Below are 16,923 nucleotides of genomic sequence, written 5' to 3' on the forward strand. Positions count from 1 at the left end.
CTTGGACCCTTTAATGTCACCCCAATAAACGGCCCCAGAGTTAGGCAGGGGCCTTCATCACAAATCTGCTAATGCCTCATATGCCTGTTACAGTGATGATGTGTAAGATGCAGTCGCCATGTTCAGGTACTATCCCTCAGCTCTGCCTCAAAACCCTACACAAGCCTTTGTCTAAAAAGTAATCACATGACTGAACTGCTGTGCACATGCTTTCAGCATGCAACCTGCCCCCTGTGGATTAAAGGCCCGAGGATCTACATGCACCAGACTCCCTCCTGACTTTATTACTAGTAGGTTGAGTGACTCGAAGAGACAATGGTAAACCAATTGCACATATTTATCTAGTAGGTGACTGAACATGAACTGTATGCCAGAGCTTTTTTCTTCAAAAAGAATGCTGCACCAGACATTGGCCCTCAATACCGGTACCGCCACCACATTGGTGGTATGGGGATTTACCGGTCTATTCCAACCTTTAAGGGACCGGTAAGTCCCCATTTGAAAAGCCAACCTTTAAGGGACCGGTAAGTCCCCATTTGAAAAGCCATTCCCCATTCCCATTTGAGCCCCCATAGGGCTCAATGGGAAGGGGGAAGGCGTCAATAACGGTACCGCAAATTGCGGTACCGTTATTGACCCCGGTATCCCTTTGCGGGTCCCGTCCATAACGCCTTTAAGGAAGGACCCGCAAAGAGACCTCGGAATAGGGCGCAAAGGGATTACCGGCACCGGTGTCATTACCGGTGCCCGGTATCCCTTTGCGCGCAGGTCGTAATGACCCCCATTTACTTTGCAATCCTTGAATTCGAAATAAAAATAAAAAATCAGACGCTGCCATTTTCTAATATACAATTATTTTTAAAAAGTTGAAAAGAACGAAAATGAATTGTTCATACCAACAGCACACGTAATAAATTGCACATACGTGTATGTATGTGATTTACAAAGTAAGAGCGCTGGAAACAGAAGACACACCGAGGGAGTTATTGGTAGGGTTCGGGGAAGCAGAGGTTGCTGAGATGGGTAGCGTGATCGGAGAAGGGGGAGGCAGCTCCAGAGGGAGAGAAGTAGGGTTGAGTGTGAGTGGCACAATCAGCGAAGGGTGAGATGTTCTTTTAAATGCTTTTACATGCATTGAGTTAATGCGACATACACATGACACCTTCATTCCTATAGGAACACATTGTTTTGATATTATACATTGCAAGAATGCATGCTAGGTGGGGATGACCGAGTTGAAATCTGATTGCAAACATTAATACCATTCGGTTGATCTGGTTGCTTCCAATTCAAGTGCAGACGATCAACCCGATTGTCCACTTTGGCCCACATCAGTGGACCTACTCCTTTTGGCACATCTTCCTTCGTGGTAATGCTACTGATGTTACTAGATCCTCTTCCAAAGCTATTCCATGCTTCTACTCTGTACTCATATGTAGTGTATGGCTCGAGGTTCATATCTGGTAAAGGAAAGAAGAGGGCATAACCTTAATAATATGGAAACATTCATCCGGTGATGGCATATTGCTTATGATTAGTGAGCAAATTACTTCTCAGTGGATTTATCTTTATTCAAACATGTATGGAAATAGAAACCCCCCAATTGGTATCCTATGATCAGAATTGCAGCATTTCACAAACGGAAAATAATGATCCACTCACAAAATAGACAGGCTTTAGTTCTTTAGAAAGTCAAAAATATTGCACCATAATCCACAGAATGTTGCATATAAAAGCAATTAAGCACTCGACTCTGACATGAGGAAAGCCTGCATTTCCATGTCAAGGCTGGCTCAGCCTTTCTTCTTGATGAGCTTTATAAGTTAAGGTGAATTGGATAATAATAGGACCTGTAATGAAAGTGCTTGCAAGTTAGATACATTGTATATGAGGTTCTATATACAAAAAATACAAAATAATAATAATAATAATAATAATAATAATAATAATAATAATAATAATAATTATTATTATTATTATTATTATTATTATTTTTATTATTATTAGCTAGAGTTGGAGCATTCCCTCTCATTCAAGGTGCAGTGACCACAAAGCAACCAGTTTGGTGTGGTGGAACAGGGAGATTTGGCTGGTCTGGCCCTCCGGCTGCTGTGAGATCCACTCGGGGGGACTCGAGGACAGGATGGTTCTGTTCAAGGTCTGCTCTCCCAGCTCTAGGAGATTCCGCTGCAGAGTGGTAGGTCCTGGTCCACAGCAAAAGATCACTCTCGATGAGTCTTGGGAGTGGGTAGGAGACAGATCTTTCTTTTGCCTTGGATGGCTCCTTCTTCACCTCAGGCTGGGGCTTTGGAAAGTACCACTATTTCAAAGGAAGTCTAGTGAGTTCATAAAGAGCGAATCTGTGGGTCTTGAGAGGATCCTTGAAGATCAGGAATCCAGAGAGATTAAGCTGAAGGTGGGTGGGGCTCTTTCTTTTAAGGGCACATGTCCCCAGGTCATTGGCCTTAGATTAGCCTGCCTTAGTGGTCCAATCCCTGCTCCTGGATGGGGTGCAATTTGCCCTTCTGATCTCACACCCAAAGTGCTTTGCTTCAGAGGAGGTGGAGGGGACAGCAAAAGGGAACAAGAGACAGGGAGAAACATAATGTTGGAAATCTGTTTCCAGTGACCAGAGCCCTCCTGTCTATCCTAGTTGCTCCCTCTTCCCTTCTTGCTAACAACTAAGGTCTTTGGAGATTCAGCACTCTGGTGTGAGGCTACTCCTTTAGAAAGGGTGTGCGCCTTTGGTGCCTGGGCCTAGGACAGCTGCCTGCTGTGCGTCTGTCTCTGGAGGAGGGTGTTACCAGCCCTCACAAATGGATCAATAAAGAGGCTTGGTCCTCTGGGTTTCAGATCTGCCATTTGCAGTTCCATACTCTGCTGCATGGACTCTGCAAAGGGCGAGATGCCCTGTGTCAGCTCTCTGACAACCTGACCATACACTGTCAGAGCGGCAGTTGTTTCAGCTGCCATACCTGGTTGCGCTCCATGCTACGCATGATCCTATGTGTGGCACCCTGCATGCAGTCACACATGGCTTGGAGGTGGAGGGAGTGGGTGTTAGCAATGGCCTCCATTTCTAGTTGCTGCCTCTCTATGGCGTCCAGCCTCTGCAGGATGGTGTGGCTCAGTGTTGGATGGGGAATGGGTTGAGGGCTCAGCTGTGAGGCAGGATTAAAACCCAGAGACCCATACAAGGGGGTGTCCATGTCACCCTCTGGTGTGTGGGCCTGCTGCTGGTGAAGAATGTTGTCAGGGCTGTATGATCCTAGAGGGCCCTGTAGCTTTTTGGTGTTTTCTCCCTGGGTGCCTTTGACATGCTTGCCTGTTGGTGTGTCATCGGGGTGTTTGGGTGCACTTGGTCTGGTGTTGCTAGCGGGGGCATGTGGGGTTGGCGCAGGGCCTCCGCTGCCGCCAGCAGCCTTTGATCTTGCTGGGGCCCAGTGTGGCATGCAGTGACTTGTGCTTCAGCATCACATGTACCCTCCCTTCAGAGGTAGTAGGGGACGTTGACGCCCCGGAGGCACCAGTCACTGATAGTCCTTCCCCATCATCCCCCTCATCTTCTTACTGAGCTGCCTGAGTGCCTGTAGGGGACAAATGACATGCTGTCAGGCATGCAACGTGGGTTGGTAGGCAAGTCACATATTCAATTGATCAGAGTGACACTCCACCTATGTGGCCAGATGGGCATGGATGTTCAAGGCCCATTGCATGTGCCTACAACAGCTCCCCTGGCGACGCACACCTTGTTGGATTGTGTTTACAGGCCTCTTCTATGTCACTGCCATGGCTCAATGGGACGCTGCTGTGCAGCCAGCAGCAGTGCTCTGTCTTGTTTTGTGTTTGGCTTGCTGCACCCATGTAGGTGCAGGGAGTCAAACACTGCCATGGGGCTTGTCTAGCTTACCAGCCTGGTGCTGGCTCACTGGGCCCACCACACGGTGGTGTGACAACTGCGCTGTGTCATGGATAATCATACGCTACACTCCTGCTGGCACGGAAAGCAGCAGCAGGGGAGTGGGGTGCAATGCACTTGGATTGGTCGCTTGCCACATCTTCACACTCCACAGCAGCTCAGGTGTGCACTTGGTGCCCTCCTACAGGCTGCTGTGGAGGGGGGCTGATGTGGCACCCCATCAGGTCAACCTGATTGCTCAGGCCAGCTACTGGGCCTGCTGGCATGTGTCCCTGTTCATTACTGCATCGTTTGCTAAGGGAAACATACATGGATGGTAATTCGCTATGTCAATGAGAGGGGGACTCACCTCCTGCCTCCTGCCTACATTGCAACTCACATAGAGCGATAGCAGTTCTATAATGTTCTATAATGCAGCAGTTTACTCTTACAGAGTGGTCTAAACAAAGCATAAGTGATAGCTGTGTGCGAGGCCCTATTGAGTGCCCCAAAATCACACTTGTACCCACAGTGATAAAGAGGTCATTAATACACTGAAGCAGATTTGGATCACAAAAGAATGCCCGAAATTTCAAGAGATAGAAGGAATAAATAATACATTGTGGGCTATAGGGAAAAGGAGTACTGCAATTAAAACTGAGTGAACCCAGCAAGGAATGGGTCACAAAGGAATGGTCCATTCACAAAGAATCACTCTGACTCCTAGAGAAGTTCCAACAGTATTTATTGAAATTGAAGTGGTTAGAATGGCTATTAATCTCAAGTTCTTCTGTCCTATTGGGATCTTAGTGGAACTGGCGCTAGGGCTGGCCCTCTCTCTTTGCTCCGCCCAGGTCTTGGTTCCCACCTCCCTAACCCAGACATTCATATCACGGTGTTGGTAGGACTAGGTCTAGGATAAGTAACCCCTATCTGTGTTTTTCCTACGTTGCTGGCTATCTGACTCCCTAGGGAACTTCTAACTCTCCCTTGCCTAGTCTTGTTTAGTATTCTCATGGGGTAATGAGCGTTGACTTCATTCGCCCTGTGTCACACACACTCCATGCATACACCCTGGTGCCTGACCCTGGTCCTTTCTTAAACTTCTTCTTCCAACTCCCTTACTGACCTTCCAGTCTCTCATTCTGCCTTTCCACCTCCACTCTTTGATCTTACTTCCCTCCCCACTCATTAGTGTTCCTTGTGTTTCAAGCTCTGTCTTACTCTATGCCAATAGCTACTCCCATACTCCCACTCACTGTCACTTTCCCATGCTATAGACTCCCAGGGATATTCTGCCTGATCACCCCTCTCTACCCACTGGTTGAACCATCAGAGACACCCATGAATATGGTGCCCTAATCACCCATCGTAACTGACTAGTACTCCTTTTCCTTCACCCACTACTCATGTTGCCTCACTCCCAAATACTACAACCACTTCTAACACTATCTCTATTACACTCCCACTCTACCCCTTCTACTCATGCTCTCCTCTTTGTCACACAAACCCTCCACAGACTCTCTCCTTAACAATAACATCTGTGTTCCAAATACTGTGTCTTCTCTGGTCTCTTGGACATCCTCCAACACCTCCTGTCCACACCCAACTAATCCCCACTTACACATTCACACAACCTGCTTATATCCTCCACCCTCTACCAGGATTGGATACTCATTGTGTCCAATCCCTTACCTGGCTCTCCGGGTATAATAGGGGAGACCCAGTGAAGGCATAAAAGGACTGGTTAGCCCCACCTGCTTTTCGCTGCATTTCTCCAAGACCGTCTGTTCTCCTCAAGCTCCTCTATCAGTCTTCCCCTCTTACAAAACACCCATGAAGATTAAGTGGGGGCCTGATTTATAGGGTCTCTCCCCTTTAGGAACAATCCCTGGTGGGCTAGGGTCCCAATTTCATGTTCCTCTTGCCGCAACCAGTGTTGTTCTGTTTGCTGTTCCCCCTTCTGCAGGGTTGCTGGGTCGTATTTCTTGCCGGCCGGTGTTGTGTGAGTTGCTGTACCTCCTGGTTCACAGCAACCCTTCAATGCCCTCACTCTAATAAGCCAAATGAGAGGCAGAGGAGACCCTCTGATAAATCCCAAGTGGGTGGTAGCCAGGCAGGGTATCCAACAAATACATCACCTGACTCTTCCACCTACATTAGCCCAAGGTACAAGGGTAACAGGCCCATCTTGGGGTATGTATGGACTCCCCCAGAACACAAGGGGGTACAATCAGGTAAGTTTGCCCCCAGGAAACAGCCCTCCTACCCTCCCTCCAAAGTTCCCACACAACTTTCCTCAGGAGGGAAGTAATATTCCACCCTCCAATTTAAGTTTCTTTCCCAGGTACCTTCTAAACCCCAACCTTCAGAACAATCTTCCTCTCTGTCCCCACTTTCAGGCTCTAGATCCCCAATCAGGGAGAAGGGAGACGAAGGATGGAGGGCTACCATAGAAACCCTCCATACCCAAGCTACTCTGGTAGAAGGGACAGCTACCCTTCCTGAGAGCAGCAAATGTATGACTCTGGACCCCAATACCAACCAGAGAGGATGTCGCAACTGGAGCGCCAGGTTCAAAGTCTGACCCAAGACCTGAGTCGCATGTTAAGGTCTCAGCAGGGCCCTCAAATGAATGTGGCTGCCCAGAACAGCTTAAACCCAGGGTCTGATACCCCCGAGCAATGACAGGGTGAAAACCCTGACAACCAACAGGTTCCAGAGGCCCGGGGGGAAGGGAGAAGCAAAGCCCTAGAGACAACTTTGTTCCTTATCTGAGAAAAACCCTTAGAAACCTCTGAACCTGAACTCAAATCTCCTACCCCCGAAAAGCTGCAACCTACAAACCAGACAAAACCGGAAATGACTTGGCTGACCAGTTGGCCATAACCAGAGCCATCCACAAGGATCTCACAGAGATTGAGTCCCTGTTGGGAGAAATCCAGGTCACTGCCATCACCAGGTCCCAAACACTTGCCAAAATGAACTCTCAGTTTCCCAGTAGAGTAATGAAAACCCAGATGCTGATTTGATTACGACACAAAGAGGGGATTAGATTACAGGAAAATGTTATCAACACATTGAAGACCCCGTGAATTTTCCTCTGACGAAATCAGATTACATCAGGAAAGAGGATCTCCGGGTGTTGATGAAGTTTTCCAAAATGTTCTGAATCCAAGTCAGTTTGTTGATACGGAGATCTATCTCTGGATGTGACCAGTGGGTGGTACCTACCTCATTCCGAAGCCTGATGTTAAGTCACACCCATGACGCGGCCACAGCCGGTCATCGGGGGTTTCATAAAACTTTGGAAATCTTGTGGGAGGTTGCATCCTGGCTGCACAAGGGCCAGGACCTCCACCAATACTTGAAGGGGTGCCTTGTGTGTGCGCAATTTTAGGCAAGTTCCCTCATACACAGAGCTCCCCTACAGAAAAGGGGAATGACATAGCCTTGGTCAGATTTGCAAGTAGATTTCATTGGGCCCGTGATTCGCTCCTCTAATGGAAACAACTACATGTTAACCATGACATGCATGTTTACCAAGTGGGAGGAATGTCTCCTGGCACCAAATTGCAAGGCAGAAACAGCAGCTGCCCTGATGATCAATCACATCTTCTCGTGTTTAGGCCTTCCCCAAAGGATTGAGTTGGACTGAGGAAGTCACTTTATCAGTGAGGTGATTACAAAGATGTGGGAGATTCTTGGGGTAACGAGAAAACTCCATATTGCCTAGTACCTAGCCTCTAGTGGCAGAGTTGAGATAAAATAAAACACAATAAAACGATTGTGAGCATCCTAAAGAAGTTTGTGTCGGACTCTGGGCCTAGTTGGGACATCCGATTAATGCCTGTCATGATGGCCATCAGGTCTACACCATCTTCTGCAACAAAAATGTCTCCATACGAGCTAATGACTGGATGGAAAATGGTGATACCTCAGCATCTGCTCTACAGAACTCAAGAGCAGACCCATCCTTTTGCATACGCTCAGCGAAATCTGGAAAAGTCAGCAGAGGGGATACAAATCCACTACGATTTAAAGACCACTAAGAAAGAGTACCAAGTAGGAGACAGGGTCTACTTGTACAATTTTCAAAGGAACCAGACCAAAGAGAGGAAGTCCCTCCCCTCCTGACAGAGTACCTTTGAAATTGTAGATAAAATCTCACCTGTTGCCTATAAGATCTGCATCCCTAAAGGAGAACTGTCGGATTAAAAATGGGTCTACATCAATCAGTTGAAAAGCTGTCATTCCAGATTGATGAGCCAATTGAAAGTTGAGCAGAGGAGCCATCTGAAGAATGAAAAGGAAGAATGAAAAATCACACAGAACATACATATATATATATATTATGTAGTTCTGGTTAAGTTGCTGTTTCCATAGGAAGAGCACTTTTTGGGCGGCTTATAACTTCGCTCTCCCTGGACGAATCCTCACCAAACTTTGCGGAAAAAGTATTTGGGTCACTCCGAATTGTTTTGCAAAGTTTGGTGAGGATTCGTCCAGGGGGGGAAAAGTTATAGGGGGGGTCCCAAAACTTTTTTTTTCCCATTGACATAATGGGAAAAAACTTTGCTCATGCCTACAGCCCAAACCGCTGGACGGATTTACACCAAATTTGCGGCAGGAGCGGCGGCTTGGTCCCAAAAGCGTGCTTTGCTTTATTTGGTGTAAATCCGTCCAGTAGTTTTTAAAAAAATGACAAAAATGTAAGCGAAAAAAATTAGTGATATCTGTGTTCGCTTCGCGGACACACTTCCCTGTTCGCTCTGCGGATAGGACGGTGATTGGGCAAGCAGCTTGCGTGATGTCCTGACGTGCTCTCTCACTGGATGTGGTGAAAGCGTGCAGTGCGTCTGGCTTCAGAGACGCCCACCATCTTTGTTCCTCGCATGAGAGGCTTTGTATCCCGCCTGCACAGTAAGTTCCCCACCCCCGCTCATGCCCGTGTCTGTCTCCTGTTCCTCCCACCCCCCCGCTCATGCCCCATGTGTCCTTCTTTCACCCCCACTCATGCTCCGTGTCTTCCCTTTTCCTCCAGCCCCCCGCTCACGCCATCGGGACACGGTGGGCAGCGGAGGGCTGAGGAGCGTGATTTGCCGCCTGCACACAAAGTCTTTCTCCCTCCCGCCCACCCCCCGCTCATGTCTGTGTGTCTTTCTCCCTCCCACCCACCCTCTGCTCATGTCCGTGTGTCTTTCTCCCTCCCGCCCACCCCCGCTCATGTCCGTGTGTCTTTCTGCCTCCCGCCCACCCCTGCTCATGTCCGTGTGTCTTTCTCACTCCCGCCCACCCCCCGCTCATGCCCCGCTCATGCCCCGCTGATGCCCCGCTCGTGCCCCGCTCGTCTCTCCCACCCGCCCACCCCCTGCTCAAGTCTGTGTGTCTCTACCCTCCCACCAACCCCTGCTCATGTCTGTGTGTCTCTCCCCTTCCCCCCACCCCCCGCTCATGACTCATGTGTCTCTCTCCCTCTCCCCCACCCCGCTCTTGCCCCGTGGGTCTGTCTCCTTCCTCCCCACCCCCGCTCTTGCCCCGTGTCTTTCCCCCACCCGCTCTTGCCCCGTTTCTTTCCCCCTCCTGCCCACCTCCGCTCTTGCCTCGTGTCTCCTTCTTTCTTCCGCCCACCCCCACTCGTGCCCGGTGTCTCTTTCCCCCTCCCACTCACCCGCTGCTCTTGCCCCGTGTCTCTTTCCCCCTCCCGCCCACCCCTGCTCTTGCCCCGTGTCTCTTTCCCCCTCCCGCCCACCTCCGCTGTTGCCCCGTGTCTCTTCCCCCTCCCGCCCACCCCCGCTCCTGCCCCATGTCTCTTTCCCCATCCCGCCCACCCCCGCTCTTGCCCCATGTCTCTTTCCCCCTCCCGCCCACCCCCGCTCTTGCCCCGTGTCTCTTTCCCCTCCCGCCCACCCCCGTTCTTGCCCCGTGTCTCTTTCCCCCTCCCGCCCACCCGCGCTCTTGCCCTGTGTGTCTCTCCCCCTCCCGCCCACCCCCCGCTCATGTCCCGTGTGTCTCTCCCCCTCCCGCTCATGCCCCGTGTCTCTCTCCCTCCCGCCCACCTCCCGCTCATGCCCCATGTGTCTCTCTCCCTCCTGCCCACCCCCCGCTCATGCCCCGTGTGTCTCTCTCCCTCCCGCCCACACCCCGCTCATGCCCCGTGTGTCTCTCTCCCTCCCGCCCACCCCCCGCTCATGCCCCGTGTCTATCTCCTGTTGCCCCCACCCCCCGCTCATGCCCCGTGTCTGTCTCCAGTTCCGCCCACACGCTCATGCCCCGTGTCTGTCTCCTGTCCCCCCCACATGCTCATGCCCCGTGTCTCTCTCTTGTTGCCCCCCACCCCCCGCTCATGCCCCGTGTCTGTCTCCTGTTCTTCCCACCCCTCCGCTCATGCCCCGTGCCTGTCTCCTGTTGACCCCCCCGCTGATGCCCCGTGCCTGTTCTCCCCACCCCCCGCGCTCATGCCCTGTGTCTGCTGTTCCCCCCACCCCCCGCTCATGCCCCATGTCTGTCTCCTGTTCCCCCACCCCTCGCTCATGCCCCGTGTCTGTCTCCTGTTCCCCCCACCCCCCGCTCATGCCCTGTGTCTCTCCTGTTGCCCCCCACCCCCGCTCACGCCCTGTGTCTGTCTCCTGTTGCCCCCACCCCCCGCTCATGCCCCGTGTCTGTCTCCTGTTGCCCCCCAACCCCCGCTCATGTCCTGTGTCTGTCTCCTGTTCCCCCCCACCCCCCGCTCATGCCCCGTGTCTGTCTCCTGGTGACCCCCACCCCCACTCATGCCCCGTGTCTCTCTCCTGTTGCCCCCCATGCCCCGCTCATGACCTGTGTCTGTCTCCTGTACCCCCCATCCCCCGCTCATGCCCCATGTCTGTCTCCTGTTCCTCCCACCCCCCGCTCATGCCCCATGTCTGTCTCCTGTTCCCCCAACCCCCCGCTCATGCCCCGTGTCTGTCTCCTGTTCCTCCCACCCCCCACTCATGCCCCGTGTCTGTCTCCTGTTGCCCCCCACGCCCCCCGCTCATGCCCCATGTCTGTCTCCTGTTCCCCCCACCCCTCGCTCATGCCCCATGTCTGTCTCCTGTTGCCCCCCACGCCCCCCGCTCATGCCCCATGTCTGTCTCCTGTTCCCCTCACCCCCTGCTCATGCCCCGTGTCTGTCTGCTGTTCCCCCCACCCCTCGCTCATACCCCGTGTCTGTCTCCTGTTCCCCCCAACCCCTGCTTATGCCCCGTGTCTCTCCTGTTGCCCCCCACCCCCCGCTCATGCCCCGTGTCTCTCCTGTTGCCCCCCACCCCCCGCTCATGCCCCGTGTCTGTCTCCTGTTGCCCCCCACCCCCTGCTCATTCCCCGTGTCTGTCTCCTGTTGCCCCCCACCCCCTGCTCAGGCCCTGTGTCTGTCTCCTGTTGCCCCCAACCCCCGCTCATGCCCCGTGTTTCTCTCCTGTTGCCCCCACCCCCGCTCATGCCCCGTGTCTGTCTCCTGTACCCCCCACGCCCTGCTCATGCCCCGTGTCTCTCTCCTGTTGCCCCCCACCCCCTGCTCATGCCCGTGTCTGTCTCCTATACCCCCCACCCCCGCTCATGCCCCATGTCTCTTTCCCCCTCCCGCCCACCCCCGCTCTTGCCCCATGTCTCTTTCCCCCTCCCGCCCACCCCCGTTCTTGCCCCGTGTCTCTTTCCCCCCTCCCGCCCACCCCCGCTCTTGCCCCGTGTGTCTCTCCCCCTCCCGCCCACCCCCCGCTCATGTCCTGTGTGTCTCTCCCCCCCCGCTCATGCCCCGTGTCTCTCTCCCTCCCGCCCACCCCCCGCTCATGCCCCATGTGTCTCTCTCCCTCCCGCCCACACCCCGCTCATGCCCCGTGTGTCTCTCTCCCTCCCGCCCACCCCCCGCTCATGCCCCGTGTGTCTACTGTTCTCCCCACCCCGTTCATGCCCTGTGTCTGTGTCCTGTTCCCCCCACCCCCCGCTCATGCCCCGTGTCTATCTCCTGTTGCCCCCACCCCCCGCTCATGCCCCGTGTCTGTCTCCTGTGCCCCCCACACGCTCATGCCCCGTGTCTGTCTCCTGTTACCCCCACCCGCTCATGCCCCGTGTCTCTCTCTTGTTGCCCCCCACCCCCGCGCTCATGCCCCGTGTCTGTTGTTCCCCCACCCCCCGCTCATGCCCTATGTCTGTCTCCTGTTCCCCCACCCCTCGCTCATGCCCCGTGTCTGTCTCCTGTTCCCCCACCCCCGCTCATGCCCCGTGTCTCTCCTGTTGCCCCCCACCCCCCGCACATGCCCTGTGTCTGTCTCCTGTTGCCCCCCACCCCCTGCTCATGCCCTGTGTCTGTCTCCTGTTCTCCCCACCCCCTGCTCATGCTCCGTGTCTGTCTCCTGTTCCCCCCCACCCCCTGCTCATGCCCCGTGTCTGTCTCCTGTTGCCCCCCAACCCCTGCTCATGCCCTGTGTCTGCCTCCTGTTGCCCCCCACCCCCCGCTCATGCCCTGTGTCTGTCTCCTGTTGCCCCCCACCCCCGCTCATGCCCCGTGTCTCTCTCCTGTTGCTCCCCATGCCCCGCTCATGCCCTGTGTCTGTCTCCTGTTCTCCCCACCCCCTGCTCATGCTCCGTGTCTGTCTCCTGTTCCCCCACCCCCCGCTCATGCCCCGTGTCTGTCTCCTGTTGCCCCCCAACCCCCGCTCATGCCCTGTGTCTGCCTCCTGTTGCCCCCCACCCCCTGCTCATGCCCCGTGTCTGTCTCCTGTTGCCCCCCACCCCCGCTCATGCCCCGTGTCTCTCTCCTGTTGCTCCCCATGCCCCGCTCATGCCCTGTGTCTGTCTCCTGTTCCTCCCACCCCCCGCTCATGCCCCATGTCTGTTGTTCCCCCCCACCCCCACTCATGCCCCATGTCTGTCTCCTGTTCCCCCCACCCCTCGCTCATGCCCTGTGTCTCTCCTGTTGCCCCTCACCCCCTGCTCATGCCCCGTGTCTGTCTCTTGTTCTCCCAACCCCCCGCTCATGCCCCGTGTCTGTCTCCTGTTCCTCCCACCCCCCGCTCATGCCACGTGTCTGTCTCCTGTTGCCCCCCACACCCCCCGCTCATGCCCCGTGTCTGTTCTCCCCACCCCCCTCTCATGCCCCGTGTCTGTTGTTCCCCCCCACCCCCCGCTCATGCCCCGTGTCTGTCTCCTGTTCCCCCCACCCCTCGCTCATACCCCGTGTCTGTCTCCTGTTCCCCCCACCCCCCGCTCATGCCCCGTGTCTCTCCTGTTGCCCCCCACTCATGCCCCGTGTCTCTCCTGTTGCCCCCACCCCCCGCTCATGCCCCTTGTCTGTCTCCTGTTGCCCCCCACCCCCGCTCATGCCCCGTGTCTGTCTCCTGTTGCCCCCCACCCCCTGCTCATGCCCCGTGTCTGTCTCCTGTTGCCCCCCACCCCTGTGTCTCTCTCCTGTTGCCCCCCACCCCTGCTCATGCCCCGTGTCTGTCTCCTGTACCCCCCCCACCCCCTGCTCATGCCTTGTGTCTCTCTCCTGTTGCCCCCCACCCCCTGCTCATGCCCGTGTCTGTCTCCTATACCCCCCCACCCCCGCTCATGCCCCGTGTCTCTCTCCTGTTGCCCCCCACTCCCCCGCTCATGCCCCGTGTCTGTCTTCTGTTCCCTCCACCACCCGCCCATGACCCCGTGTCTGTCTTCTGTTGCCCCCCACCCATGCCCCATGTCTGTGTCCTGTACCCCCCACTCTGCGCTCATGCCCCGTGTCTCTCTTCTGTTGCCCCCAACCCCCCGCTCATGCCCCGTGTCTGTCTCCTGTTGCCCCCCACCCACCCGCTCATGCCCCGTGTCTGTCTCCTGTTCCCCCCATCCCCCTGCTCATGCTCCGTGTCTGTCTCCTGTTCTCCCCACCCCCCGCTCATGCCCAGTGTCTCTCTCCTGTTGGCCCCACCCCCGCTCATGCCCTGTGTCTGTCTCCTGTTGCCCCCCCACCCCCCGCTCATGCCCCGTGTCTCCCTTGTGTTCCCCCCCACGCCCGCTCATGCCCCGTGTTTCCCTCGTGTTACCCCCACACCCCCTGCCCATGCCCTGTGTCTCCCTCGTGTTCCCCCCACCCCCTGCTCATTGGCCTTGTGCGAGCGGGGTACGTGTATTTCGGGGATGCGCGGGAAGTTTCACACGCGATTGGCCCTGTGCGAGCGGGGTACATGTATTACTCAGGTTCGCAAGGAGTTTCACACGCGATTGGCCCTGTGCGAGCGGGGTATGTGTATTTCGGGGGTGCATGAGAAGTTTCACACGCGATTGGCCCTGTGCGAGCGGGGTACATGTATTACTGGGGTTCGCGGGAAGTTTCACACGCGATTGGCCCTGTGCGAGCGGGGTACGTGTATTACTGGGGTTCGTGGGGAGTTTCACACGCGATTGGCCTTGTGCGAGCGGGGTACGTGTATTTTGGGGGTTTCTCGGCAGTTTCACACGCGATTTTACTGTCAGAGCGGGATACGTGTATCCAGTGGGGTGCGCGGGGAGTCCCACACGTGAATTGGCAGTGTGGGTCCTCCCAGGTGTGCCCTCTACCCCCTCCATGGCCCCTGCAGGCAGCCCACATCACAGGGGACTACCCAGCACCCCTGGTCATGTCCCGCACACAACCCATGACAGCCCACATGTCACCTTGCACTAGTGATCACCAACTCATGTCCACCAGCACCCCCACCCCCCAGCAGTGAGGGGCACCTGCCAGCAGGCCCCGACTCATGTCCCCCAGCACCCCCACCCTCCAGCAGTGAGGGGCACCTGCCAGCAGGCCCCAACTCATGTCCCCCAGCACCCCCACCCACCCAGCAGTGAGCCTCAGGCCCTGACTCATGTCCCCCAGCACCCCCACCCACCCAGCAGTGAGTCTCAGGCCCTGACTCATGTCCCCCAGCACCCCCACCCACCCAGCAGTGAGCCTCAGGCCCTGACTCATGTCCCCCAGCACCCCCACCCACCCAGCATTGACGGGCACCTGCCAGCAGGCCCCGACTCATGTCCCCTAGTACCCCCACCCCCTAGCAGTGAGGGGCACCTGCCAGCAGGCCCCAACTCATGTCCCCCAGCACCCCCACCCACCCAGCATTGAGCCTCAGGCCCTGACTCATGTCCCCCAGCACCCCCACCCAACCAGCAGTGAGCCTCAGGCCCTGACTCATGTCCCCCAGCACCCCCACCCACCCAGCAGTGAGCCTCAGGCCCTGACTCATGTCCCCCAGCACCCCACCCACCCAGCATTGACGGGCACCTGCCAGCAGGCCCTGACTCATGTCCCACAGCACCGCCACCCCCCAGCAGTGAGGGGCACCTGCCAGCAGTCCCCAACTCATGTCCCCCAGCACTCCCACCCACCCAGCATTGAGGGGCACCTGCCAGCAGGCCCCGACTCATGTCTTCCAGCACCCCCACCCACCCAGCAGTGAGCTTTAGGCCCTGACTCATGTCCCCCAGCACCCCCACCCACCCAGCTGTGAGCCTCAGGCCCTGACTCATGTCCCCCAGCACCCCCACCCACCCAGCATTGACGGGCACCTGCCAGCAGGCCCTGACTCATGTCCCTCAGCACCCCCACACCTCAGCTGTAAGGGGCACCTGCCAGCAGGCCCCGAATCATTTCCCCCCCCCACATGACATAAAGATGCAAAATCAAGGCCCACATCTCCACCAAAATACCCCAGTACGCCACCCCAGTCTTGAGACGCAATGATTTCCCAATCCACCCCACACTGACTTGCCTATCGCAAGACACAAACCAAAAGTTAACTATGTACATCAACACATGTCCGTCACACACACACACACTGGTCGGCATTGATTGTGTAAACCCCATTTTCACATGCATGAACTCAAAGAGCGAATTGCACACATAGAAGTAAAATATCAAAATGTATTATGGACAAAAATAAAGCAATGAAATGAAAGCATAAAAAAATTGCAAACATGAAATGAAAAGCATGTCCAAAAGATGAGTACATGAACAGTATAACCAATCCAAAGAAATCCAAAAGAAAAATAGTCCAAACTCTCCCTCCACCAAAGCAAATCCAAAGGAAACGTAAAAAGTAAAATCCATTAATCCATGGTGAAATCCAAAGAAAAAGTTCCAATAAATCCATTGTCCAACTATGTACAATCAATTGTCAAGGGTCCATGAGCCCAACGAAAGAACAGAAACCAATCAAAAAAACTACCTAATAAAAAAACGATATACAAATGTGTGGGGAAAAGTCCAAACACCCCAAAATAAAGGAAAACGAAAATGAAACCTAACACTAAAAACTATATACAATGGCTGCGGGCTAGTCTGATGGCTCACTTTCCGATTTCCCGGGCCAGGGCATCATCGAACTACTGCTCAATGTCCTGGAGGCGGTCCTCTTCCATGGCCCCGAGGGTTCGCAGGGACGATGCCATGCCCACCTCAGTGCCCTCCGCATGGAGTTCTTCCGCCCTGACCATTGTGAGCCGTGCCTCTTCTGCCCACCGCCGCTCCGCATCTATACGCCAGCCCAACCGCAGCCACATGGAAGACACACCCATTCCAGGTTCCTCCTGCCCTCTGGCCAATGCCTGCCCCTCTGATGTCGATGGCCCCGAGCCATCATTGCTCCCACCTAGAGCCTGCTGCTGCTGTCCATGTGCCCTGTCTGATGATGCCTGCACATCCTCCATCAGCTGGTCTCCAGTTGTTGTGGTGTCCACCCCTTCTGGACCGCCAACTCCTGACTGTGGCATGGATGGGATCTCCACCAAGCTGGCTGTGTTGGTCAGGCCAGGTACACAGGGGGCCCTGGTGGAATCTGGGCCGGAAGACGGCAGGGAGAACGACTGGCGCATAGTCTCCATAGAGGAGGAGAGGTCCGCCAGAGTGCACAACACATGTAGGAACCCACCGACCACGGCCCCTCTCAACAGTGCCACGTCGCAACGCTGCTCTTCGTCTTGGCGTGCGTGCTCCACCCCGGAAGCACGCACATCATAACGAATGTCACGCATGCGCAACGCGACAGCAATCA

General features: G+C 55.2%; 1 protein-coding gene across 1 annotated transcript in view; it reads right to left on the minus strand.

The window, feature by feature from the left end:
* USH2A (usherin) overlaps nt 1-16,923 on the minus strand; it is a 4,817,015-nt gene that overhangs the window by 1,070,769 nt on the left and 3,729,323 nt on the right. Inside the window, exon 53 of the mRNA XM_069608572.1 lies at nt 1,263-1,460. Coding sequence (XP_069464673.1) covers nt 1,263-1,460 — 198 coding nt within the window. The remainder of the gene's footprint in view (nt 1-1,262; nt 1,461-16,923) is intronic.

Source organism: Ambystoma mexicanum, chromosome 4q (assembly GCF_040938575.1).
Source record: "Ambystoma mexicanum isolate Mex_15411 chromosome 4q, UKY_AmexF1_1, whole genome shotgun sequence".
In the NCBI taxonomy this organism is placed as follows: domain Eukaryota; kingdom Metazoa; phylum Chordata; class Amphibia; order Caudata; family Ambystomatidae; genus Ambystoma; species Ambystoma mexicanum.